This window comes from Lacerta agilis, chromosome 10 (genome assembly GCF_009819535.1).
Source record: "Lacerta agilis isolate rLacAgi1 chromosome 10, rLacAgi1.pri, whole genome shotgun sequence".
NCBI classification, from domain to species: Eukaryota; Metazoa; Chordata; class Lepidosauria; order Squamata; family Lacertidae; genus Lacerta; species Lacerta agilis.
Genome location: NC_046321.1, coordinates 43154397 through 43182265, shown reverse-complemented (window position 1 = coordinate 43182265; position 27869 = coordinate 43154397). Strand labels below are relative to the sequence as shown.

Here is a 27869-nt window from a genome sequence, read left to right as displayed (position 1 = left end):
TTCCACTTCCTGCTCCGGGTCACCAGATTCCGGGGAGCGGGAAGCCTCAAGAAGCGGCTACCGGCGCTGGGCCCGCCTGCCGCGCGCCTCCGAGATGGACAAGCCGGCTCTTTTGACAGAGTACGCGAGGGGACGAGGGGAGAGGAACGGGCGAGGCGAGGCTAGGCGAGAAGTCTTCTCTCTGCCTGGTGCAGCCGGTGCGCTCGCGCGGGCACTTCCTGAAGCAGGAGGGGGCAGCCTGCAGCGAGCGTGGGCTTTGTCCGCGTGCGCGTCCGTTGGCCGTTGGATGTGTGGGAGGGAGAGCGAGCCGTTAGCTGGACCTCGCGCGCCAGCTGATAGGCGCTCGGAAGGTTGCCAGGCAGCGGACCGGCCAGCCCAGCCCAGCTCTCCTGTTTCCCACAGTGGACATGAGGGCAGTATTGGACAGCCTCCCTGAGCTGCCCTTTATGTCCTGGAGACGACATAAATATAGCCGTCTCCCTCTGATAGCCTTGTTCTCTATGAAGCTGCCTAAACCCCTCTTGAAAGCGCTCCAAGCTAATGGTCAACCACCAAGTCCTGTGGCAATGAGTCCCACAGTTCCACTTTCATCCCTTCGCATATGCTTATTTCGTGGTTTTAAGGTGGGGCGCTTAGGATTAGGGGATCCCGCAAAGTCAGGTTGTTAGAAACCCCACTAAACCTCCATGATTTAGGACGAACTCCCCCCCCCCCCCATATCTCTTGGGCTGCTTTCCCCTCCATCAAGGTGCTTGAAATGTTGGAAGCTTTCTCTGGCTGTCCTACTTTCTGAAGTGCTGCAGGTAGATGACTAGACCATTTCAGTGGTGGCTCCTTGCCTTCCTTAGGCAGGTCTGCCTGGCAGTCTTGTTGGTATCATTTAGGTGTCTGGCCAAATTATGTGTTTTACTCAAAGTCAATTTGAGCTTTACTGTGATTGAGTGGACTGTTGCTTTTAGTTTGTGTTATATTACATTACGTTATGATATTAATGTAATGTGACATAATGTGTTATGTTATGACCTTGTGTCTTTTGTAACCTACCCTGGGACCATACATTTAGGTTGAAGATGCAAAATACAGTAACCAAATTCTGTCATGACACTTAAGCACATTTTACCAAGGCAAACTCCCACCACCTATCCTTAACTTCACAGACCAAGTTAAATGGAGACTCCTGGCCATCTGAGTATCAGATGCTGGAGCTGACTTCCTACCGTTCTGTGTTGCAAACTTCACAGAGACATTTGGCTGCTATTGCTACGGTGCTGGACTAGACGGAGAAGAGACACCACAAAATTAGTTCAAGGTAGAGAGGTGGGGTCTAAATCTCAAAAATTATTTCCCCTCCAAAAATTAGCCATTCGTTTGATAGGAGGCAACGTTTTTCCGTGCTTCAAATTGTTTTTCTTCCTCCCCACAATTTCCCATGTTTGCAGAGAGAAAAGGAAAAACATATTTTTTTGAGCAGTGTCACAAAACCATGTTGCATTCTTCACAAAACACATAATTAATTAATTGCTGCAAGGTGCAGTGAAGCCCACAACCTAAAGACTGCTTTTTTAAAAAAGAGATACAAATGTATTGTATGTCTCTGAATACATGAAAATATGGAAAATAACAGCGAAAACCATCTTCATGCCCAGCTTATGAGCCTCCAGAGGCATTTGGTTGGCAGCTATTGGGAAAAGAATGCTAGTAAACCGTATAGGAAAAGTACCTAGGTGAATACCGAGATTGGTGTATACTGATGCACCCCTAAATGTCCAAAGATGGCAGAAATTATCTAATGTGCTAGTAGAGTCTTCTTTTCAGCATCTGGTTCTGTTGAAGATTATTATAATTAGCTGATTGCTAGAATTTTTCTGTTGAGGATATTTCTTTATTAGATGTAAAGTTTCAGATCTCACACATGCATTGTAAAACAATTTTGTTTAATTATTTTTGGAAGTGTCTCTTTTTTCGAATTATAATATGAAATTTTAGGTTCACTTTAAACTTTTATTATTTAGAAATAATTAAAATAAAATAACATTAGATGTTGATAATTTCAGTAGTTTTGTATTCTTTTCAGGAATGATTTTCAGAATATGCCTACTCCACAAGAAGCAACTCGGCCAGTTCGGAAGCAGAGTTCTAAAAAAAAAGTTTCTAGTATCCTTTTCCTTTGGTCTTAACTTAAAAGCATACTCATATGGTTTGGGAGCTAGACATTATCTCTTTAAGTGATAGTGTCCTTTATATATAAAGAAAGGTTAATTCAGGGCAGTGCAGAGTAACTTCTAATTTATTTTCTGTTACACATAGTCATATAATTTAATATGGTTTTGACCATTATTTTGCTGCATGATTTGTTACTTTTTTGTGACAAATATGTAGTAAGACCAGGTGAAAAACACTTTAAGATTTGAAGGTATTAAAATTTACACCCAAAGCGAATATCAGCTTCAGAAAATGAGATATTTCTCAGAACTGCAGCAGGAGTGGAAAAGGTAACATTTAACCACATATTCTTGTTCTGATCCTGTTAATTGTCAGCATATCCTCCACCTGATTCAATTTGCGTTTGTAAAAAAACCTGCACTTAAGCAATAGGCTTCCTGGGAAAGTTGGAATTTGAAGGAATAATGACATAGACTGTCTGTTTACCAGAGCTTATACTTTAAGATGGCCAGGGAAACCTGCAAACTTGAGACAGAACTTTGAAGCTTATTTTCTTAGCTTGAATCTATTTTCTTAGTCCTTGCTTCTCTGGATGACAGTTCAAGTGGCATGACAACAAGAGGACTGACAGTCCCCAGGACTCCAGGACTGGGGCGGATTTCACACTCCTGTAAGATCTTATTTGATGTACACTTTAGTACTTTAAATTTACTAGACTTCTGAGTGTTTACATCCACTATTCTTTTCACTCCTAAATAGTTTAGTTAAAATTATTTAAAATAGCATTAAGTACTAAGCATGATACTAGTTTGCTGTAGGAGGGTGAAGTTTTATTCATTATTTCATCTCTCTGTTGAGTTGAATAGTGTATTAGTTCCAGCAAGGGGCTACCCCACCTCTCGCCATGTCTTGCTCCTGTTCCTGTTAAAAAAATAATTGAAAACAGTTTTTCTCCAGTTACTCCACAGAGCCGGAGTTCCATGAATCAGCTGAATATGTCTACCGTCATGGGCACAGGAGGAAAATCTCCTTATCTTGTGCATACTCCTGGGCACCTTGGAAATGTGTCAATGGTAAGAACATGCAAAGTACAAATGAGCAGCATTTAGAGTGTAGGCTACTGAGTCTTTCACCTATCAAAGGGTACTTTTGCTACATTTAACAGCCAAATTCTATTATTCCAATTCTACAGTTCTGAGTCTATGAAATCCTATGCATGTTTATTCAGAAGTAAATCCCACTGTATTCAGTGAGGTGTTCTCCTAAGTAGTGTACATAAAGTTGCAGGTTAATATTTTTCTTTTTTGTCCTTTCTAAAGTGAGGTACCTGTGAAGATGTAACTAGAGTTCCAGTCAAGAGAATAAAAAATAATATAGTATGCTTAGGAGAGAAATGTCTACTCTCCTAACAAATGTGTGCTTGTTAAGGGTTTTATCCATTCCTGGGAACGGAATTTTCATCCCGCAACTTCCATTTTTATTTCCCAATTGATACACTATATTCTGTGACTACTGAACATGCTCACTCCTCATTGGACTGGCCACTTTAGTGTTGTTTTTTTTAAGTTGTACTTTATCAAATCTTGGGACTCGGTCTAAACATGCTGATGCCTTTTGTTTCTCAGTGCCCCTGTTTCAGCTCTGACCATCAGCATTCACTCATCTGAGTTTGTTATTAGAAGGAGTGATGAGAAGAGCAGCTAAGATTGGTTATTTTAAGTTCTTAGATATACAGTACTTCAATGTGTCCAGAAACTAGAAAGACAAAAATGTTCCCTGTTGTATCATTGTGACATCACTGGTTTGTTGCTCTAGCTACTGTTACTGAGGCTACTGCTCCCTATTATGTGATTATGATATCAGAGGCTTGTTGCACTGGCTACTGCTTTTGGGCTAGTCTATCACTGTCTCCCCTGCTGTCACACTGAACGCTGCAAAATCTAGTCAGTCTTTTAAGGTAAGAAGTTTTCAGCCCTCAGATAGATGGAAGATGGAGATAATGATATACTGCTACTGAAAGCTGGGTTCTCACCATCTTGATAATTTGCTGTAATTTTGTATGTCATAAAAACTTGCCTTGACAGCACACCTTTTAAGGATAATATGCAGTGTTTAGATGGGTAGAAGACTGAATGGCTAGAAGGAACTTTTCTCCCTCATCTCACATCATTAGGAAATCCAGGGATGCATAGGAGAGTCATGTACCAGTAGGATGCAGTTTTGTAAAACTCCCTTGTTGGAGCAAGACACAAGATTACAGGTGACTCCTTTCTTTTAAGGAAAAAAGAATCATCACCACCTATAGTCAATCATCCCATCCCTATTTCAACCAGAGTACATTTTCATGAAAACTGTAATATCTACAATGGTGATTATTGTCTCTTTTGCTGTTGACTAAGTCTGCAATCAAAACTCTTGGTGCTGGCTGGCAGGGCTTAACTGAGCTGTCCTGGAGCTATCCACTGGCAAGGAACATGGCTGGTAGCAATTTCACCCAGTCACACACTTGGCAAGTGGAATAAGGAGCTCTTCAGTGGCAGAGTGATGCTGGCATCACTGCAGGCAAAGGCTGGTAGAGGCTGATGGGGCTGAGTTGAGGGTTGCTTCTGCCCTGTTAGCACACATGGTTCAATGCAAAGGGGGATTGGACTTCACCATAAGTAGTAGATGGCTGACATTGAAATCTGAAATTGAAGGGAAATCCATATTAATCAACTTCAACCTCCTGTGTTGCAATAGGCCATCAATTTTGCTGGAACTACTTTCTGAAGAAAAATGTACATAAGCAATCACAATGTCAGATCATTGATACACAATGCAATGATATTAATAGGGTTTTTATTCTGTGTATCATTGTGTGTTTTAGTTACATGAAAATGATTGGACAACTGCACTCTCCCCTCCACATTCAATCATGTTCACAAATTTAGAGTACAGTGCTACAGAAGATATCACTAAGAGTGCTGTTCTGTTGAAAGAGGATGATCCTGGGGAAGCAGGTGAGAGCTCACTTTTTGCCTTTACTATCTGTTAGGGCATTGATGCCTGTTGTTAAATGCATAAGGTATTCTGTTGTAGGATAAGTACCTGGTCTAGTTTTTCTTCATCCCATCCAAGGGATAGCTCAGCTGGTAGAATATGAGACTCTTAATCTCAGGGTCATGGGTTCAAGCCTCATGTTGGACAAAAGATTTCTGCATTGCAGGGTGTTGGACTAGATAATCCTAGGGGTTCCTTCCAACTCTACAATTCCATGATTCTAAGTAGATCATAATCTTGGAAGAACAGTACCATGGCCGGGGACAGCCATAATAACTATTACGCTAACTGTGTCATATATAAAATATGTACATCTTATGAAGTTGGTTAAACCACATTGTACATTTCCACAGGCCTGATGTTGTTTTTGTACAGTTCTGGGGTTTTGGCGCATGATTTCAGAATTGTAGTGCTGAGAATTTATTTAGCTACATTTCTTTTCCTGTGTCTAAATGTTTGACTTTCCCCCCTTTAAGTCAGAGACGAAGAACCTGTGACTCTCCAGGTGTTGCTATACTCTCAGCTCCCATCAGCCTCAGCCAGCATGGTCAATGGTCAGGGATGGTGGGAGCTGAGGTTCCCCACCACTGCTTTAAGGAATGCTTAGATTATGTCAGTTTCACCCCATTAATACTTCCATTTTATTGTTCTAAAGAACATCTGCAAAGGAGAATGTGTTGTAAAATGTGCTTTGAAACATTGTGCTTATTGTACAGCTATTTTAAAAATCTTGTTTTATATATTTTAATATATGTACAAAACATAGGCACTACAAGTGTTAAAATATAATAAAGGTGAACTTGTTACAAGCTAGACTTGTTCTAAAGTAGGCAATTCTAATTAACACATTTCTTCTTCTAGCAACGAGGAGTATGTACTCTGATTTTCTACATTCCCTTTTAAAACACACTTCCACTACCATTTTTGAACTTGTAGATGAGTATGAAGATACTTGCAATAACCAGGTATATTGTTATGTCCCTTTATGTATTCATTACTTGCTTAACCAAAATCATTTTCCCTCAGTGAATAAGCATAGAGTAGTACAGGCACTGTTCGGATGTGCTGTGGCACTGTGGTCTAAACCACAGAGCCTAGGGCTTGCCGGTCAGAAGTTCGGCGGTTCGAATCCCCGCAACAGGGTGAGCTCCCATTGCTTGGTCCCTGCTCCTGCCAACCTAGCAGTTCGAAAGCGCATCAAAGTGCAAGTAGATAAATAGGTACTGCTCTGGCGGGAAGGTAAACGGCGTTTCCGTGCGCTGCTCTGGTTTCGCCAGAAGCGGCTTAGTCATGCTGGCCACATGACCTGGAAGCTGTATGCCGGCTCCCTCGGCCTGTAAAGCGAGATGAGCGCTGCAACTCCAGAGTCATCTGCGACTGGACTTAACTGTCAGGAGTCCCTTTACCTTTAGTACAGGCAATGTCACTGCCGTATATATGAAAAGAGGGTTACTGTTGAGAGTGCCTGTAGTTCGTACAGAGAGCTCTCAAAAATAGCTTCTGTATAGACAAATTTTGTATAAAGCTACAAATTTATTAGTTTCATGTAATTGTTTGGGATTTGTAGCTGAAGATGAAGATTTGAACATCTTTAGCAATAAGCACATTGTATTAGTCCCTAACTACAACATTTGTTTAACTGCCTTTGGTTGCGTTAATCCCGTTACCAGATGATATAACCCAACTGTTGATTTGTTTTTTAAATACCAGGTAAACATTCTTCAAAAAATAGTGTACCGAGCTACTCCTGGGCAGCAGAAATTTTCAAAAACTGCCAGTGTGTTGTGGCTTCTCAAGCAAGAGATGGTAACTTGGAGACTATTATCCTCAATTTACAGGTAATTCTCCTGAAAGCCTGCTTGTGTTTTTTCCCCTCAACGCTTAAATTTACTTTGCAGTACAATCACACCTAATATACATTTAACTTGTGTGATTTCAGCCATATGTGGTTGAAGGCTGACTGGCTGAAATTGCAGAAGTGAAATCCAAGCAAGACAGCGCATAAAATCTCTTTTTGTGCCAAGTCTGCTCTCAGCCTTGCTTGAGGGGAAAAGGCCTGCCCAGCATGCCAGGTTTGAGATACTCTCGCAATATCTCACAGGGCCATCTGAGTTCCTGCAATATTTTGCATGAGTATCCTTAGACTTCCACAGCCGGTGTGCTGATCGAGGGGTTCTAGCTGGTGAACCAGCTGTAACTGAAAAAAGTCAGCCACCTAAGCCGCCAGTGATTAGGTTAGTTAAAGTGTGCTTGGCAGACATTAGCAAACCAATATAGGATGTGGCAGTTGAATGAATGACACAATGTCACTTACTTTGGAATATGTCCAAATACAGTGGGTGATATAGTCATACTGGGAGTAGAGTCATTGAAATAAATGGACTTAAAGTCCATTTATTTCAGTGTCCCTACTCTGAGTATGACTAACCTTGGATATTGTCCAATATTAAAAAAATAAATCTAACTGCACTATAACAGCATCCTCAATAGGAACTCTTTAAAATCCTCAGTAGAACATTGAGCACATACAAGTTGTAAGGTACAAGGAGGGAGACCAGGATGGGGATATGGCAGGTACACACAGACCTTGCAATTTGCTTATCACTGTATCTGTGCCAGTGGGGTCAAGGGGATATAGGGTCTTCAGACCCTCCAAGGCATTGTGTATGAATTGTGCCCTATGTGTACTTGTGGATTTCAATGAGATATATGTAACTAAGAAATAATATGCAATGCTAATCCTCAGTATTGTTTTCTCTCTCTTTGCTTTAAATCCAGGGATAGGATACAGTCTGCTCTAGAAGAAGAAACCATGTTTGACCTTGCAGTAAGTTTTGTCACAGTCTTTTTCTACTAAGGGACAACTTACCCACATTGCTTTTTACCCTAGTATTACATTGTTAAAAATACGTAATAGAGATAAAAACTACAGAACTAATAAAAGCATATTGTATTATTAGTTTATTATTAGCGGGTGGCGCTGTGGGTTAAACCACAGAGCCTAGGGCTTGCCGATCAGAAGGTCGGCAGTTCGAATCCCCATGACAGGATGAGCTCCCGTTGCTCGGCCCCAGCTCCTGCCAACCTAACAGCTCAAAAGCACCCCAAAAAGTGCAAGTAGATACATAGGTACCGCTCCGGTGGGAAGGTAAACGGCATTTCCATGGTCAGGGGTCCCTTTACCTTTATTATTAGTTTCACAAAGCATAGTTGATGTGGATCAGCTTTAACAATATTTGTTGTGGAAGGGAGGGAAATCCTATTAAGCACCCGCATTGTTTAGCGATCAGTTAAGCATATATAATTGTCAGATATGGTTGAAGTGTTCAAAGAGTTTCAAATAGAAAATAGTTTTTGATCATGAATCATGCTTCAGTCATTTGAGCATAAGTTTTGTTCTTCCCTAGGCTATAAATGCTAGTGAAAAGACCATTATAAACAGTCTGTTCCAGAGAGATGCTTTGGTTCGACAAAGCCAGGTATGACACAAAGTAAGGATGTGGAACGTGCTTTCTTACAAGCACTCCATTCCCTTGGGTGGGAGTAATTTGTTGCGGGGGGGGGGGACATGCCAGTGGTGGTTAGGGCATCAGAAAAGGGCCCGCCCACTTTTCTCTCCTTGTTCAGCAAGCCAACAAGGGAGAACACATTCCCCTTGCAAGAGGTCAGAACTGATTGTCTTGTTTTTTAAATATATACCTGTATATGTTATTTAAATATATACCTCTATATATCAAAGATACATTTACAGTGCTACCTTGGTTCTCAAATGTAATCTGTTCCGGAAATCCGTTTGACTTCCGAAACGTTCGAAAACTAAGGCACTGTTTCGATTGGCACAGACACCCCAGAAATGATAGCCAACAGCCACATTGGACGCTCGGCTTCTGAAAAACATTCAAAAACCGGAACACTTAATTCCAGGTTTTTTGCGTTCGGGAGCCAATATGTTTGAGTACCAAGGTGTTCGAGAACCAAGATTCCACTGTACTTAGGAACAAGTCTCCTTAACACCAATGGGATACTTCCCATATGTGTTGCAAGAAAACTTTTTGTTGCTCTGAGAAACGCTTAAAAGGGTAGCATTTGATAGAGGTTGCAATCCTATGACTACATCTTTGGGAGTAAATGCCATAGAATTTAGACCCTGCAAAGTGTTGGTATGATGCATCATTCTCTACCCCATAATCAAAGTGGAAATTGGGGGAAAGTCTTGTTTTACATTATTGTTAAGTTTAGTTTAATTTTCAGTTGGTGGTAGACTGGCTAGAGAGCATTGCCAAGGATGAAGTTGGAGACTTCTCTGATAATATTGAATTTTATGCAAAGTCTGTATATTGGTAAGTTATTGACCAACTACTGATCACTCTTGATATTTGCATGCTGCTCGTTTTTTATACTATATTCTACATAAACATCTCAAGCAATTGATTCAAGAATATATATTTTTTGCAATTATTACATGACCACAATCCCTGTTCTTTAAATATTAAAGGTAAAGGTAAAGGGACCCCTGACCATCAGGTCCAGTCGTGTCCGACTCTGGGGTTGCGGCGCTCATCTCGCTTTATAGGCCAAGGGAGCCGGCGTTTGTCCGCAGACAGCTTCCGGGTCATGTGGCCAGCATGACAAAGCTGCTTCTGGCGAACCAGAGCAGCGCACGGAAACGCCGTTTACCTTCCCGCTGGAGCGGTCCCTATTTATCTACTTGCACTTTGATGTGCTTTCGAACTGCTAGGTGGGCAGGAGCTGGGACCGAGCAACGGGAGCTCACCCCGTGGCAGGGATTCGAACCGCCGACCTTCTGATCAGCAAGCCCTAGACTGTGGTTTAACCCACAGCGCCACCTGGGTCCCTCTTTAAATATTAGAGACATAGAAATACTGCATTTTTGTACTATATCAGTGTTGTGATGATTCCTAAAAAGCATGGTGAATAAACTTTTTATATAAAATTGTTATTTATATTGGGCTTTAATTTATTTTAAATATGGTAGGTATTAGCAAATCTATTAAACTCATAAAGGTTTATAAAAATTATGCTATACATTATTCTTACACCACAGAATTGCTGAAGACAGAGCTGCTGAAACATTCCATCAACTTTCACCAGCTGTAATTTAAAAAGCTCAGTTAATTTTTTTAAAAAAAAAAAAAATCAGGACTAATTAATTAAATATAATTTGTTAAAGAACCTTAATGCATTACAGTGGTACCCCGCAAGACGAATGCCTCGCTAGACGAAAAACTCGCAAAACGAAAGGGTTTTGCGAGTTTTTAGTTGACTCGCAAGACGAATTCGTCTATGCCTGTTTTTCGCAAGACGAATTCGTCTGGCGAGGTACCACTGTAAGCTGGCTTACCTTTTCGCTCTGGTCGGGAGGGGTGATGTCCGCGCCCGCCATTTTGGATCGACTGTGCATGCGCAGTCGATCCAAAATGGCAGAGGCGGACAACATCCCTCCCGACCGCAGCGAAAAGGTAAGCTCCGCTGCCGGTCGGGAGGGGGCCGTGGGATCGTGCCCAATGTCGGGCATCATCCCACGGCCCTCTCCCTCCTTCCCGGAGCCCCGCCGCTGCGTTTTAAGACTGCAACGATCGTTGCAGTCTTAAAACTCGGCGGCGCGGAGCTCCGGTGCCGGTCGGGAGGGGGCCGTGGGATCGTGCCCAATGTCGGGCATCATCCCACGGCCCTCTCCCTCCTTCCCGGAGCCCTGCCGCTGCGTTTTAAGACTGCAACGATCGTTGCAGTCTTAAAACTCGGCGGCGCGGAGCTCCGGTGCCGGTCGGGAGGGGGCCGTGGGATCGTGCCCAATGTCGGGCATCATCCCACGGCCCTCTCCCTCCTTCCCGGAGCCCCGCCGCTGCGTTTTAAGACTGCAACGATCGTTGCAGTCTTAAAACTCGGCGGCGCGGAGCTCCGGTGCCGGTCGGGAGGGGGCCGTGGGATCGTGCCCAATGTCGGGCATCATCCCACGGCCCTCTCCCTCCTTCCCGGAGCCCTGCCGCTGCGTTTTAAGACTGCAACGATCGTTGCAGTCTTAAAACTCGGCGGCGCGGAGCTCCGGTGCCGGTCGGGAGGGGGCCGTGGGATCGTGCCCAATGTCGGGCATCATCCCACGGCCCTCTCCCTCCTTCCCGGAGCCCTGCCGCTGCGTTTTAAGACTGCAACGATTGTTGCAGTCTTAAAACTCGGCGGCGCGGAGCTCCGGTGCCGGTCGGGAGGGGGCCGTGGGATCGTGCCCAATGTCGGGCATCATCCCACGGCCCTCTCCCTCCCTCCCGGAGCCGCGGAGCTGCGTTTTAAGACTGCAGCGATCGCTGCAGTCTTAAAACACAGCACCGCGGAGCTCCGGTGCCGGTCGGGAGGGGGCCGTGGCATCATGCCCGATGTCGGGCATGATGCCACGGCCCCCTCCCTCCCTCCCGGAGCCGCGGAGCTGCGTTTTAAGACTGCAGCGATCGCTGCAGTCTTAAAACACAGCACCGCGGAGCTCCGGTGCCGGTCGGGAGGGGGCCGTGGCATCATGCCCGATGTCGGGCATGATGCCGCGGCCCCCTCCCTCCCTCCCGGAGCCGCGGAGCTGCGTTTTAAGACTGCAGCGATCGCTGCAGTCTTAAAACACAGCACCGCGGAGCTCCGGTGCCGGTCGGGAGGGGGCCGTGGGATCGTGCCCGATGTCGGGCATCATCCCACGGCCCTCTCCCTCCCTCCCGGAGCCGCGGAGCTGCGTTTTAAGACTGCAGCGATTGCTGCAGTCTTAAAACACAGCACCGCGGAGCTCCGGTGCCGGTCGGGAGGGGGCCGTGGGATCGTGCCCGATGTCGGGCATGATGCCACGGCCCCCTCCCTCCCTCCCGGAGCCGCGGAGCTGCGTTTTAAGACTGCAGCGATTGCTGCAGTCTTAAAACACAGCACCGCGGAGCTCCGGTGCCGGTCGGGAGGGGGCCGTGGGATCGTGCCCAATGTCGGGCATCATCCCACGGCCCTCTCCCTCCCTCCCGGAGCCGCGGAGCTGCGTTTTAAGACTGCAGCGATCGCTGCAGTCTTAAAACACAGCACCGCGGAGCTCCGGTGCCGGTCGGGAGGGGGCCGTGGCATCATGCCCGATGTCGGGCATGATGCCGCGGCCCCCTCCCTCCCTCCCGGAGCCGCGGAGCTGCGTTTTAAGACTGCAGCGATCGCTGCAGTCTTAAAACACAGCACCGCGGAGCTCCGGTGCCGGTCGGGAGGGGGCCGTGGGATCGTGCCCGATGTCGGGCATCATCCCACGGCCCTCTCCCTCCCTCCCGGAGCCGCGGAGCTGCGTTTTAAGACTGCAGCGATTGCTGCAGTCTTAAAACACAGCACCGCGGAGCTCCGGTGCCGGTCGGGAGGGGGCCGTGGGATCGTGCCCGATGTCGGGCATGATGCCACGGCCCCCTCCCTCCCTCCCGGAGCCGCGGAGCTGCGTTTTAAGACTGCAGCGATTGCTGCAGTCTTAAAACACAGCACCGCGGAGCTCCGGTGCCGGTCGGGAGGGGGCCGTGGGATCGTGCCCGATGTCGGGCATCATCCCACGGCCCTCTCCCTCCCTCCCGGAGCCGCGGAGCTGCGTTTTAAGACTGCAGCGATTGCTGCAGTCTTAAAACACAGCACCGCGGAGCTCCGGTGCCGGTCGGGAGGGGGCCGTGGGATCGTGCCCGATGTCGGGCATGATGCAACGGCCCCCTCCCTCCCTCCCGGAGCCGCGGAGCTGCGTTTTAAGACTGCAGCGATTGCTGCAGTCTTAAAACACAGCACCGCGGAGCTCCGGTGCCGGTCGGGAGGGGGCCGTGGGATCGTGCCCGATGTCGGGCATCATCCCACGGCCCTCTCCCTCCCTCCCGGAGCCGCGGAGCTGCGTTTTAAGACTGCAGCGATCGCTGCAGTCTTAAAACACAGCACCGCGGAGCTCCGGTGCCGGTCGGGAGGGGGCCGTGGCATCATGCCCGATGTCGGGCATCATCCCACGGCCCCCTCCCTCCCTCCCGGAGCCGCGGAGCTGCGTTTTAAGACTGAAGCGAGCGAACAGCAGCGCTGCTGTTCGCTCACTGCAGTCTTAAAACGCGGCTTGGCTTGGCTCCGGTGCCGGTCGGGAGGGGCCCCCGGACTTTTTCCCCCATAGGAACGCATTAATTAAATTTTAATGCGTTCCTATGGGAAAAGGTGCCTCGCAAGACGAAATTTCCGCAAGACGAAGAGTCTTGCGGAACGAATTAATTTCGTCTTGCGAGGCACCACTGTATAGTGTTGACAATAGAATATTTTACTTTAGTATGTATTGCTGATGAAGTAATGATATGCCTTGGGTTTTCAGGGAGAATACTCTGCACATCTTGAAGCAGCGACAATTAAACACTTTCTCTGGGAGCTCAAGGCCACTAGTGACTGAATTAGTAAGTGCAGTTTACTAATTCAGACCTTAAATCAGGGATGGGGAATCTTTTTAGATCCTTGATATCAGGATCTTACTTGTTGGCCATATTTGCTTTGCAAGTCCCCCCTGCCCCATTCCCTGATCTCAGACTTAAAAGGGTAGCAGGATGAGATTCCAAGTCTCCCCACACCTCCCTTTTAAGCTTCCAATATGAAGGAGAAGCAGGGAATCTTGTAAAAGACATTGAGACAGCCCCTGCACTTCTGTTTGATCATTTGGCTGTCTTCAGGCCTTTCCAAAAACCTATTTGAAGTAGCTTGCGGGTAAGAGCTGCTTGAAATGGTGGTTTTGCACAGGAATCTCCATTCCACTGATGAGCATGGTTTAAATCCTGCTCCCTTGGCTGTGCAACGGATCTTGCAGGCAATGCAGGATTAAATCCTGTCCTCCTGCCCATCAGTTGAGGTCACCAGGAATGACAGCAGATGTGCGGTTGGGCTTGGTTTGGAGGAAATGGTCTTGTAGGCCAAATTAGACCAGGATTGGTGGGCCAGGATTGGCCCACATTCCAGAGGTTCCTCTCCCCTAATTGAACAATTAGCAGTTTTCTCTGTTTGATGAAAATTCATCAGTATTCAGGGTAGATATTTTTTAAATGGAGATATACTGCCCTACTTTATCAAACTATGGTCCACCCTGTGTCTCCTTCTTGTATGAGATTTTACTGTGCAACTATTTTATGCAGAGTTAGGCAATTAATTAATAAAACCAAAACAAGAGTAGATATACTCTGGCTGAGAACCCAGAAATGTAGCAAGTCAAGGTAGCCTATAATGTTTTAATACAAATCTCTGCATCTTATGAAATGTAGTAGCTCATGAAAGCTTATGCCATAGTAAATGTAGCGGTCTTTGTTGTTTTTGCCGGCAGAGACTAACACTGTTGTCCCTCTGGAAATGGGAAACAGAACAGCCTCCAACAGGAACCTACTGTCCTTTTCAATGACTTAGCTTAAAAGCAATATGCAGGGAGAAATGTGCTTTTGCAATTCAAAAGAATCAGTACAGTTTTTCTATTTAGGACCCAGATGCTCCGATAAGGCAGAAAATGCCACTTGATGATTTGGATCGGGAAGATGATGCACGGTTGCTTAAGTTCCTTTTCACACTCATTAGAGCTGGGATGACGGATGAGGTAAAAGAAATGTATTTCCATTTACTTAAAGGGGTGGGGAAAGGTGTGTGTAAGTCATTGGATACACATGCATGCACATGCACTGTTGTGCCTTCGGCACATATTAAGTTGTATATTATTGCTATTGTACGTTTATTGATGCAGCTCCACCTACTGGCCAGAAAGAATGTTGCAACGGATGGCAGTTGCTGGCAGTTGCTGACAGAGGTGTATGAGGGGAGGGAGGTTCCATTTGGTGAGAGAGCCTGAGGGATTTCTGTTACATGTTTTCCACCGATGGTATCGCATCATTGTTTTACCCGATCTTTGTCTTTTAAATAAAGTTAGATTGCTGAAACAGTCTCTTTTATAAAGGACAGAGGGGTTTACCTGCCTGTCAAGCTACATGTGTCACCAGACAGTGTAGTGGGGACAGAACATGCACACATACAGTTTATAAATGCTTGCATTGCATCTAGTGAAACCTCTGCAGAATGGGCACATTTGTACATAGATCTTTGGTCCATAAAATGCTATTAAGTGCCATAAACTACATAACTGAGAAAATAATTATGGATTATGCTATTAAGTTTGAGAGTAGAATCACAAACAAAAGTAGCAAAAAGATTTAATTATCTTCACATGCTTGTTTGCTTGAATGCTGAAATTGGCTTTATAAAGTTCTACACACACACACACACACACATAAAATCTCTTTTATAAGAAAAGCCATAGAACTTGAGTTCCCCACATCACCCTTTATACACGAAGGAGATTGAAAGTTTCTAGTTTTAACTTTGAATTGATCTCAGTTTCCTATTACACCTTAATTTAGGAAACTGGTTTATTCTAAGTGTAGGTTAGCAAAACAAGATCTGAAGCCATGTTTGATCCTGGTTTGTTTGAACTATCCTTCTAAGCCCTAAAGAGCACTTCAAGGTTCCTGATCTAGGGTGGCTGGAACCCTGAACAGGAGCACTCATTCAGGGGACTGGAGATGCACTACAGCATTATTATTAGTAGTATCATCGTCACAATAATTCGGTCCTTGCATGTCATGTGATTTTAACATGAGTGGAATACACTGTATTTTTCCATGTATAAGACGATGCTTTTTGATTAAAAAAAAAAAGTCACAAATTGGGTGTTGTCTTATACACGGATAGTGAATGCAGAGGGGGGATGTGCAATTAATGGCAGCAGCAAGCAGGAGATTGGCAGTGACGATTGGGCAGGTGATTGGTGGCTGCAGCAAGGCCTGCTGGTGATTGGCTGTGGCTGCGGCAACTGGGCAGGAGATTGGTGGCTGTGGCGTGGCAAGGAGGCAATTGGCAGCTGTGGCGAGGTGTGCAATCGGCAGAGGCTGTGGCAAGCGATTGGCAGTGGCAGGCGGGTGAGTGGCGAAACTGACCTCCCCCACCCCACCAAAAAACTAAACAACTTTATTTTGGCTTTAAAAAAATAGGGGTTGCTTTACATTGGGGTGTCTTACATGGGAAAATACAATAAATGTGTTTCTCTCAAAACTGGCCCACTTCCTTTGCTTACTTTGTAGGCCCAACGATTGTGCAAAAGATGTGGACAGGCTTGGAGAGCTGCAACGCTTGAAGGGTGGAAGCTGTACCATGATCCTAATGTGAATGGAGGTACTTAAATGAAACAAACAAAAACTTGAAAAAAGATGCATGGTCCTGTGTGCACATTTGTTCATTTTACCTATCTTTTCAAAGATTTATTCTGGAACCATCTGAGGATGCACACCATCAAATTTAGTGAAAATTTGATGAAGTGGTTAGGGTCCATCTAGCAACAATAGGATAGGATAAGCTTATAAAATCTTAGCTATAATGCCTGCCTAGGTACTTTCTTTGGAATAAGGGTCCAGATATCTTGGATTGAATATGCATAACAGCAGGTAGATCTTGACATCCTGGAGCAGGCTGCGTTCAGACTTCTTGTTTTTCATCTTTTAAATCGTGGTTTGGAGGGAGCTATAATGAGCCCTGTAATGAATGCTGTGTTTCTTGTTCCCTTGCACTCTTGACTAAATAGATAACCTCCTGGTTTGAGCCAAACCATTGTTTGCAGTTATATCCAAATTGTAGTTTGAGTGAGGCCCTTGAAACAGGACTGCAAAACAGGAATTATAGTCCTTGTTTAAAGGACTAATTCAGCCCTATCTGCCAGTTCCAATGTAACATCAAACTATAGCTTGATCAACCCAATAGGTTATCTATTAAATTGAGGGTGTGATAGGAGGAGGAATCACATAAGTACCCAAATGTGTGATGGAACAACAATGAGTGGTCAGATGGAGAAGATTGGGAGATGTCAGAAACTGATGAGGTTGGCTTAACACAGCACAGTCTCCATTTGCTTGGGAAAAACTCTGGAGAGGCAGGGACTTTCTGTCTTGTCAGCTGATCTATGGGAAGAAGACCTACCAGGGATGAGCTGCTGTGCTCTTTAGTATTGATACACTGCCAAGTCTGTGCAGATTGTGTTCTTGCTAAGAAACGAGTTAACTCCAACTTGAACTGCTGGCTTGCTCTTGTCACCAGTTGAAAGGCTTGAGGACCCTGTAGTAAACTATCTAATAGAGCCCATGCACACGATTCATTACCAGCATTGCTTCTCTATCAGCATTCTCATTTAGATGTACCCTTTGTTCTTACGTGAACGTAGCTGTAGTAGGATAGTGAAACTGCTTTGCTCATCAGATTAGGTAGCCTTCAGCATCTTGACTGCTCTTTGAGGAAAGTTTCAGAGAAACTGAAAGTGGACCTTTGCTGGACAGTACAGTTCTCCTAAGTTGCTGAATTAACCACATATAAAATTACTTTCTACACATAGGAACAGAGCTGGAACCTGTAGAAGGGAATCCATACAGATGCATTTGGAAACTAAGCTGCTGGAGACTGGCAGAAAAGGTAAGAAGCATGTAGTTGTAATAGATTCTGTTTAAGGGGGGGGAATTCTGTCATTGACTTTCCGTACATATTGAATTGTATCTGACAGAGTCTCTCAGCTGAACAGAAAGGGAAGCAATTTTTAGCTATTCCCTCTGCAGTCGCCCACATCTCCCTAAAACTGTTCTGGGTGTTACCACAACCCTCTGGAGCAGATCTGGGCAGTTTTGTGGCAGCTGAAGGATGAATAACTGAAAATTGCTTCCTATTCTATTTCATTGGCAGAAGTATTACTGTTGCTGTATATAGTCTATTGCCACTAAATTTCTAACCATATCATTAGCATGGCTTAAACAGACCTGAAGGTAAATAGTATTTTATGCAGTAGCTAATCAATTGATATTAATAGAAATTATTAATTTATTAACAAATAAGGAACTGGAGACAGGGAGTGGTAGCCAATGCTAGTCCTACTCAGAGTAAACCCATTGAAGTTAATGGTTCCTGTATTAGGTGCTGAATTAGGTATACTGGTAGTGGTGGCTGATGTATTTCATTAACTAACTAATACTATATTACTAACTGTTCCCTGAACCTTTCAGAAGATACTGAGTATCATGATTGAGTGAATTAGTGTTTAGTACATTTCTTAAATACCTATAAACATAAAATGATCACAAATATTTTTGAACAATTTTAGGAGCAGTTTGACAAATACGAGAGAGCAATCTATGCAGCACTCAGTGGAAACCTCAAACAGGTATGATTGATATATATATATATATATATAAAATACTATCTTGTTGAGACAGCTTAGTAGAATAGATGGAGAATGGCCAACACACAGGCTGTTGTGACTGGGAAACTCAAAAGTATAGTGTGCTTTTGGGTCTTTCATGGCTTCACAAATAGGGTAGATTTCTTCCTTTTACACCAGAAGATGGTGCTCAGCTAAGTTTGTGCTTGCTTGCAGTAGCAGGCAAACAAGCTAGGCTAGCCTTTATTTGTGCTCAAAAACTGTTAACATTTTGATGACTTTTTAAATACAGTGGTACCTTGACTTACGAGCGACTCGACTTCTTTATTTTTCAACTTCTGAATGACCTCTGGAAGCGAAAAAATGGCCGCTTCCAAAATTTTCGACTTGCGAAGGTAAAGCGGCGGCACGATACCTCGACTTACGAAAATTTGAATGTGCTTTTTTCGACTTCCAAATTCCCCCCCCCCATTCCGAGATGGCGCCTTCAACTTACAAAGATTTTGACTTACAAGCGCGCCTTCGGAACGGATTAATTTCGTTAAGTTGAGGTACCAGTGTACAGTTCTTTTGGATTTCCTATTCTTAGCATTATTAATGATTTCATATAGAGATAAATAACATAAGTTGAGACTAGCACACGTGCATTGCGATACGACAAGCAGTGGCTTACATTGAAATGTGAATGCGGCCAGGATAGCTCACATCTTTTGTTAATATGCTTATTCCAGAACTATTAACTTTGGCTCTCTCTCGATTTTCCTTTGCAAACCTAAAGCTTCTTCCAGTTTGTGACACCTGGGAAGATACAGTTTGGGCACATTTCAGGATCATGGTGGACACACTTGTTGAACAGGAAATCCGTTCATCAGTGATGACCACAGAGGAAACAGAAGACCTCCCCAGAGAGTATTTAGAAACAAAGTAAGTTATTATTTGTTACTTAATTAGCCATTATGTAATATTGGATTAATTGCTGTTAACTGCAGTTTTACTTACGTGTTTGAATGTATTTTTTTTCCTTTATATTTTGAAGCTGGACTTTAGAAAAGGTGTTTGAAGAACTTCAAGCAACAGATAAAAAGGTAATTTTGAATCTTAATCAGAAGAGAGAAAACTTTTTTTCTTTTATTGCACACTTTTACAAGGCAGTCCTGTATATGTTTACTCAGAAGTAACTTTCTGTCTTCAGTGGGGCTTGCTTCCTAGTAAATAGATATGGGAGTGCAGCCTTAATCCTAATTAGTTAATATAATCCTATAACATAAACATAGTTAGTTAATAGTATAATTCAAGCCCAAAAGACTGCAGGCATTTCTGTACTATGAAAGTTACCTAAGTCTCAGGAAAATGTTTCCCTAGTAATCTGTTTTTTTTTTGGCTACTGCTTGTGGATTACTCATGCATATTGGATGTACCTGAACTTCAGAATACAGGCAATTCCTTGTTTGCGCGGAGGTTGTGTTCTGGGTCATTGCGCTTGTCAGCAATCGTGCATAAGCCCACCCCACCCCATTCCAGTGCCGAAACCGGTCAGCGGTCACTCGTCAATCAGATGTGCACAAAATGGTCGCCTCCTGTACATCCATTCTGGTTGAAAAGAACTTAATGTTCATATTTTCTAAAAATAGGATGAAAGTTATTTCAGCAACTTACCAATAGATCATCATCTTCTCCCTGCTTTTCTTTTTTATTCTGTATTGCTTTGTTTTTTACTTTTTTGTATTTCTTTTCTATTTTACCTTGTTTATATTTAAAATGGAGGTGAATAAAATAAAGATTTAACCATGTGTTCTGCAAAGAAGTACTTCCTCTTTTATTGTCTGAATCTTTATGGTTATATGGTATGTCTTCACAAATTATAAACTGCTTTTCAGAGAGTTTTGGAAGAGCATCAAGAACATTATCATGTGATTCAGAAGTTCATTATCCTGGGAGATGTGGATGGTAAATTTGATTTATGTTTTTTCCAGCAATAACTGAACTTTCACTAATTTTGTGTTATGCTATGCCCCAGTGGCAGCTGTTTTATGATTAGTGCCCACACCACTTTCTCAAAATTTAAGATGTGCCTGCAGGTCCAAAAAGGTTGGCGACCCCTGATTTACACTATCCATTTAAAGTAAAGCACAGCAAGCCCCCCCCCCCCCAATCTGTTTATTAGTGGTAAAGTGAATTGAAACTTATTTTCTCAGGTTTGATGGAAGAATTTAACAAATGGCTCTCCAAAGACAGAAATGTGCTCCCAGGGCACCTGCTTCGGTTCATGACACATCTCATTTTATTTTTCCGCACTTTGGGACTGCAGACTAAAGTAAGTTCTTGTAATGGTGCCTGGAATATAGGAAAGAACTGGTGTTTCCTCGCCTTTCACTTGTGCAACCTAATCATTCTTTTTCTCCAGCTACCAAGCTGGGTTTAAGAGCTAGATTGGAAGGGAAACTTTTTGCTAGTGATTCTTTAGTGGCTTCTTCCCCTCCCCATTTTGCTAGTAGTAAAAAGAAGCATGCCATATTCTGAATGTAATGCTAGTTTAATTAAAAATATGTAGTCTTACGAACTGTAGTTCTATGTAAGCAAACAATATCTGTACCTCTACAGTGGGAGTAACCTGATTAAGGGAAAATCAGGTTCTTTTGTACAAGTAAATACCATAAAAGAACTAAAGCCTTTCTTGTCTGTGAGTTAACTTCAATATCCTCATAGTCTTCATTTTCTGTCTATCCCTGAAACGTGCAAGGTTAATACAACAAAATTCCAGTTGTAATGTAACAAATTTTCAGTTTTTGCTGACGCTGCAAAGCTATTTGAAATATACTCGGAGTCAAGTGTGGATTTCATGCTCTTTATTCAGCTCATAGTAGCAAGGAATGGAAGTTCCCCCAAAATGTCTGCTTTGTATACATTATTTACACAATGGGCCCCACGTGATTGGCTAATTCTGGGATACTCCTGTATGCCAATCAGGTTGTGGATACACTTCCACTTGGAGCTGGATTGGGTGGCTCCTGCAGACCAATCAGACTGCTGCATTCTGGATCCTCTTATTCTAGGACCAATCAGACTGTTGCATTTTGGATCCTATTCAACTCAATACATAACACTATTCTATTTCCCAGAGGTATTAATATAGAATGACTGAAAATCAAATATCACATGGTAAGAATAGTGTCACCCGTTATGGAATGCCTGACATCTGACAATGCTCAACTGTAACTCGTTTGTTTGCAATCTAGACTCAGTCATGTGTCTTAAAGAGAACTGGATGTAACTAGCGATTTTCAGATAGTATAGAAAGGTAACAGTGACTTGGAATTTTAATTGACATTCTTAAGTAATGTTATTAAACCTAATAACTTTTTCCATTCAGGAGGAAGTATCAGTGGACGTTTTGAAAACTTACATTCAGGTAAGTCTTTAGATGCAATATATCATCTACAATAAGCTCTAAAATTACTAGAACAGTTGTCATTTCTTAAAATGGAAACACAAATAGCAAATTGTTAGCTGAAATATTTTGGCTATTTTTAACACACCTTCACAAGGATGACCATTGTTTGTACAAATAGCTTATGGATGGTCTTCGTAACTGCAGAGTGTCATTGGAATAACTGTTGAAAGAAAAAAAGCATTATCAGTTTTTAAAAACATGTAGAGATAAGTTATTCTGATTTTCTCTTGTGTGTGCGCGTGTGCACAAATGAAATATAAATTGGGCAGTGCAATAAAACAAATTTATTTTTATGCTGCAGTGGTTAATATGTGAGAAGCACACAGATCTTATAGCCTTTTATGTCAGCCACTTGCCTCAGGATGTAGCTATTGCTCAGTATGCTGCGTTCTTGGAAGATGTCATGGAGACAGAACAACGCCACCGTTGCCTAGAGTTAGCAAAGGAGGCAGGTAAGAAATTTTGTGAAATATTTATTTAGGAGTGGTATTCACTTTTCCTAGGGAACATTTAATTACATCTTCTAAGTGGGCAAGTATTATTAAGCAGCTGTGTCCAAGTTTCAGTATTTCTTTCGTTGTATATACTACCGATTGTATTCAACTAACTCCGGGTAGACAAAATGAAATCAATACACCTAAGTTAGTCACGGGTCCAATCTGAGTAACAGTTAGTTGAATACAAAACTATAAATAATAACCTTAAATTTGTTTAGCATTGGATTTAGTTTTGTAGCACCCATAAACTTGTTTTAATTTTTTAAAGAGAGACTGTGCCCTGCTTTGAAATCTTCACCTCCATTTTCTACAACCCTTTGTTCTTGAAAAATACCAATCTAACCGAACTGAGCATATTTATCAATATTGCTGATGTATCTTTATTGGTACTCCTGCTCAGTGGATGTGCTCTTCTTTTTTCTTTTGGTGACATTTATTTAAAACCCAAAGTTCCTCCTATAAATTCCTCCTGTTTCCTCATATCTAACTGTTGTATATTTTTCTATTTAAACATAGGTCTGGAAGTTGCAACTATCACTAAAACGGTTGTTGAAAATATTCGCAAGAAAGATGCTAGCGAGTTCACTCATCATGATCTTGCAATAGATACAGGCACAACAGAGGTGAACCGTGGTGCCAACTGTGTTTCTTAACACTTTTTCCCCAAATAGAGAAGATGTGGGGGGGGGGAATCAACAGCTGTGGAAGAGATACTCATAATTCTAAAATAAATTGTATCCCTTGAATTCTGTTGACAGCAGTATGTGCCAAGTACTGCTCACAGTATTAGTATTGACAGGGATTCAGACCACAGCTATGGTAAAAGGGGAGAATTGGGATTCTTTTATCATGTTGCAGTTCTTGAGAGCGTTTACTTGTAATTTATGCTGTCCACCAAAATACACATTTGTACGGTTTTTCACCAGTACTTAAACATTATTTCTCACAAGATTACTGATGCATAACCCAATTTTTATGTTCCAATGAACTGTGGGTGAGGCTGGATAATAGTGAACTGCTAATTTTTCAAACACTTCCACTGTTTAAAAGTAAAAATTTTAATAGACATCCATGGAAAAGTTACTATGAAAGTAACTTTATATTGGAGTTTATATTGAAAAATCTGTGGTTACCACCCAGAGAGGTATTTTGGCCATACTAAGGAGTGTTTGAAAGTCAAACAAAGCTTCCTCTTTTTCTTGGAACGGTAATACCCATGCCTTAGTCACAAATTGTTCTTGAAACACTGAAGATTTAAATGCATTTTGTCGCAATGATGGAAATCTGCTGTTAGAGAAGCATAGGTCTAGTGCTCTGCTTGCCATGCTAAGCTAGTCATGTAGTTCTCTAGATTGTGACCACTGTCTTTAATTTGTTTTGTATCCTCAAAAGCTAACTAGTAAATTTGTTTACTATATATACTGAATAGAGAACTTTTTTTTCTAGGAAGATCAGCTGAAGATTGATGTAATTGACTGGCTGGTATTCAATCCTGCTCAGAGGGCTGAAGCACTTAAACAAAGCAATGCTATAATGAGGAAATTCTTAGGTACTACAATATTAGCCATCAGTTTGAAACTAGAGAAAATATTAAGGAAGTATAATGAATCTGAAAATGACTTACTGATACTCTTTAAATACAGCATCAAAGAAACATGAAGCAGCCAAGGATGTGTTTATAAAGATTCCACAAGACTCTATAGCAGAAATATACAATCAATGGGAAGAGCAAGGAATGGATAGTCCACTTCCAGCTGAAGATGACAACGCTATTAGAGAGCATTTATGTATTAGAGCTTACCTGGTAAGACTGTGACTTAGGTCCAAAAAAGAGGTACCTAGAGGACCTGCCTCCTAATCAGATTTGTTGAGTGTGGGCTAATCTTACTAAGACATGAGAGGAATACACTCTATTCAAGCATATGGACCCATTAAAAAAAAAAACTAATATTCTAGAGCCGGGCCCCATCTTCTCTAAATCAGTGGTCTTCAAATGCATATTTAATAGTAGTCTGTCAAGGATCAGGATGTCAACAAACCCATTACTACATCTACCTGTGTACACTTACCTACATGAAAATGACTATACATTTCCAAACCAATTTAGGAAGCCCATGAAGCCTTCAATGAATGGTTTAAACACATGAACTCGGTGCCACAGAAGCCTGGTCAGCTTTTACAAGCAAGTTTCACTGAAGAAGTTGCCTATGAACTTAAAGAGAAGAAATATGAGGTAAATAGAAAGGAAAAGTAAAATTCCCCCATCCATCCATCTTGCCAATTGGCTAACCCTGTGCTAGCAAGATCACATATGTGATGCCCTCCAGATGTTGGATGATAACTCATATCAACCTTGAATGATCGGCTGTACCAGCTAGGACTGATGGAAGTCATCTAATTGTAGATTTCTGGATAGACCCAGTTCATAATAACAAGCGGGTAAGACAAAACTCTGGGTTCCACTTCATTGGCAAATTTAACTGCACATTGACAACTGCAGTTAAATAATCAGCAATCTGCTGCTCTTTTGCAGAAGAGAGGCAAACTGTTAAAACTGCAGTGTAGTAGAATGTCAGCTGCACCACTTACTCTTGTCTGGAACAACCTGTGCTGTAACACTCCCACTCTGAGCTTATTCTTAAATTAATGGAAAAGCATGCAATACATTGTGGTGAAGCAACAATGTGTGTTAACAAGATTTGAAAGATTCACTTAGACTTTTCTTTTTCAGATGGACTATGGTATTTGGAAAGGTCTCCTGGATGCCCTTACAGCTGATGTGAAAGAAAAAATGTACAATGTCTTACTGTTTGTTGATGGAGGATGGATGGTTGATGTCAGAGAGGTAATCCATACATATTTAAAGTAGACTGTGAAGCTGACCCTACCCAGTAATAGGCTAGCAGTATTGCTTCCCAGGCTAACATGCTGCAGTGCTGTTGCTTAGTTTTCATTTACCTATGGATTGATTGCTGATTTGGTAATGCTTGTTCATGGAAAACCTAGGAATATTTAACATTTAAGAACTAACTGCAAGATGACAACTATTTTAAAATGCTATACTGAAATACTTTACTGAAATTGTAAATTTGACTTATTGCAGTATCTTCTAATTTGGCTAGTTTTTGGAGGTCAGCATCCTAAGAATATATGAAGAGCCCTGTTGGGTCAGACCAAAGGCCTATCTCATCCAATGTTCTGTTATCTCAGTGACCAAATATCTACCTGTGGGAAGCCCACAAGCAGGACATGAACGCAACAGCACTGTCCTGGTTGTGACTCCCAGCAACTGGTATTCAGAGGCATACTGCCATTGATACTGGAGATAATATAATCTTCATGACTAGTTGCCACTGATAACCCCCATGATGGTTGTGTTGGTGCAGGATTTAGCATTATGATGTTTCAATTTTGAGTTTCCTTCCATATGATTGTTAAAACACTAGAGTAGAGTTGGTTAAAACTGAATGTGACACTTCTGGTTAAGACTATTCCACTTTCTTACCAAGGGTGCTGAAGATGACCCTGAGCGTACCCATCAGATGATCATGCTGCGAAAACTCTGTTTGCCAATGATGTGCTTCCTCCTTCATACTGTATTGCATAGCACAAGACAGTATCAGGAAGACCTAAGGCTTGCTGACTTGATTTCATCAGATCGACATAAACTATACATGGTAAGTTCATTTGCTTTAAGTTTTAAATACTCTGCTTGCCTATTTAGCTGAAAGAATCCACGCTGTAACAAGCACTTTTGTCTTATTGCCTGTATTTGTCAAATTCCAAAGCACACAATACATTAGTCAGTCTATCAAATAGTGTTTAAAATTTCTGGGAAGAAATTGAGTGTGGTACACATCCAACATTGCAGCTCTGCTGGCACAAGGAGCTTAGGTGCACATAACAGAACTTCCTCTCCAGATACTTGCATGCCCTCAAAATTAGCTGTGAAGAGTTGGTTGACCTTTAGGAGCAAATCTGGAGGGTGTGCAGGGCAACCTAAGTCTTATACCACTAATAGAACCCTGCTGGTGCAGTATTGGATACAACACTGTATGTTTATTTTGGGGCTTTCTTTTACAACTTCCAAGATAAATTGGAATAATGCAGGACACTAGTACACTAACAGAATAAAGGAACAGACAGTCCTGGTCAGTATAGCGCCCATGAGAGTGAACAGTCCTTATGACTACGTACCGGTAATTTAATGATTTCCCCCCCCGAGAAAGCCAACTTTTTAGGCAGGGAATGCACAGGTGGGGGGGGGGGGGTTGTATATTTTTTGGACGGTATCTTTTAAAAAAGCATTCCTGAACCAAATTCAATTAAAATTCTCAGCCCCATGTTTTAGGATTATTGTAAATAAAATACCATCACTCTTTCCCGTACTTAGACTGTTTAACCTTTTTCTCATATAATAAATGCTTACAGAGGTATCTGTATCTATACCCTTAAGTTATTCTTTTCTTCTTCAGGTATTTTCTAAGGATGAACTTCAGAAGCTGCTGCAGAAGCTAAGGGAGTCTTCCCTCATGCTTTTGGATCAAGGTCTTGATCCTCTTGGATATGAAATCCAGTCTTAGTTCCACCATTCTAGGTTATAAAAATAATGTTGAATGGTGGCACAAGTAAATGTAAGGTTGGGTCCAAAGGTTCTCATACTTTGTGATTCAACCCACAGTTTGGCATAGAATTTTTGTTTTAAAGATGTTGCAGTGTCAAGGTTCTCATACTTTGTGATTCAATCCACAAAGTTTGGCATAGAATTTTTGTTTTAAAGATGTTGCAGTGCATTGACACTAGCAAAATTACTTTCTATGTATGTAAAATGACAAACCGTTTTGACATTTGTATTTTACCAATAAAATTAGAAATGACTGTTTGGTTTACTATGAAATGTGCAAAATGCACTATAAATAGATGCCTCTTATTTGCTAGATCACATGGTTGAACCTTGACAGATGTTCACGTACAGCTTACTGTCTTCCAGGTAAAATAATGTTGCCTGTGCACCTTTTCTCAGAACAGAAGTCCTTTCTACCATATTCAGTCTGACAACCAAAGGCCTTGTGTGATTTTCAAGTGAGAGTGAAGCGTTCCAGATATATACATGTGTTTATATAAAACACTGCTGCTTAAAACAATGGATGCTTAGGATACAAGCATCACTGGGATTCCAGCCTTAGTGTCGGGCTACTTACTTGATGCGGGTGGCGCTGTGGGTTAAACCACAGCCTAGGACTTGCTGATCAGAAGGTCGGCGGTTCAAATTCCCCCGACGGGGTGAGCTCCCGTTGCTCAGTCCCAGCTCCTGCCCACCTAGCAGTTCGAAAGCACGTCAAAGTACAAGTAGATAAATAGGTACCGCTCCGGCGGGAAGGTAAACTGCGTTTCCGTGCGCTGCTAGAAGCGGCTTTGTCATGCTGGCCACATGACCCAGAAGCTGTACGCCGGCTCCCTCAGCCAGTAATGCGAGGTGAGC

General features: G+C 42.6%; 1 protein-coding gene and 1 long non-coding RNA gene across 3 annotated transcripts; one reads left to right on the top strand and one right to left on the bottom strand.

Annotated features, from left to right (window-relative positions):
- The first annotated feature begins 24 nt into the window (after nt 1-24).
- NUP107 (nucleoporin 107) lies at nt 25-27053 on the top strand. 2 transcript variants are annotated; one of them, XM_033161734.1, is made up of 28 exons: nt 25-120; nt 2075-2154; nt 2741-2833; nt 3121-3236; nt 5030-5162; nt 6064-6167; nt 6913-7040; nt 7981-8029; nt 8610-8681; nt 9454-9542; nt 13541-13619; nt 14681-14794; nt 16329-16419; nt 17627-17703; nt 18383-18442; nt 19218-19363; nt 19476-19524; nt 20317-20386; nt 20635-20753; nt 21810-21848; nt 22192-22342; nt 22904-23010; nt 23834-23936; nt 24031-24191; nt 24495-24620; nt 25119-25232; nt 25897-26064; nt 26863-27053. In XM_033161734.1, the coding sequence occupies exons 1-28, from the start codon at nt 95-97 to the stop codon at nt 26968-26970; spliced, it is 2772 nt and encodes a 923-aa protein (XP_033017625.1). In that variant the 5' UTR covers nt 25-94; the 3' UTR covers nt 26971-27053. The 2 variants fall into 2 exon arrangements, with proteins under 2 accessions (XP_033017625.1, XP_033017626.1); XM_033161735.1 differs by lacking the exon at nt 25-120 and adding an exon at nt 526-566.
- LOC117053707 lies at nt 21739-24593 on the bottom strand. The gene is made up of 2 exons (XR_004427435.1): nt 24457-24593; nt 21739-22050 (listed from the first exon to the last, which is right to left on the bottom strand). It is a non-coding gene; the product is annotated as an uncharacterized LOC117053707 (long non-coding RNA).
- Nucleotides 27054-27869: the final 816 nt, after the last annotated feature.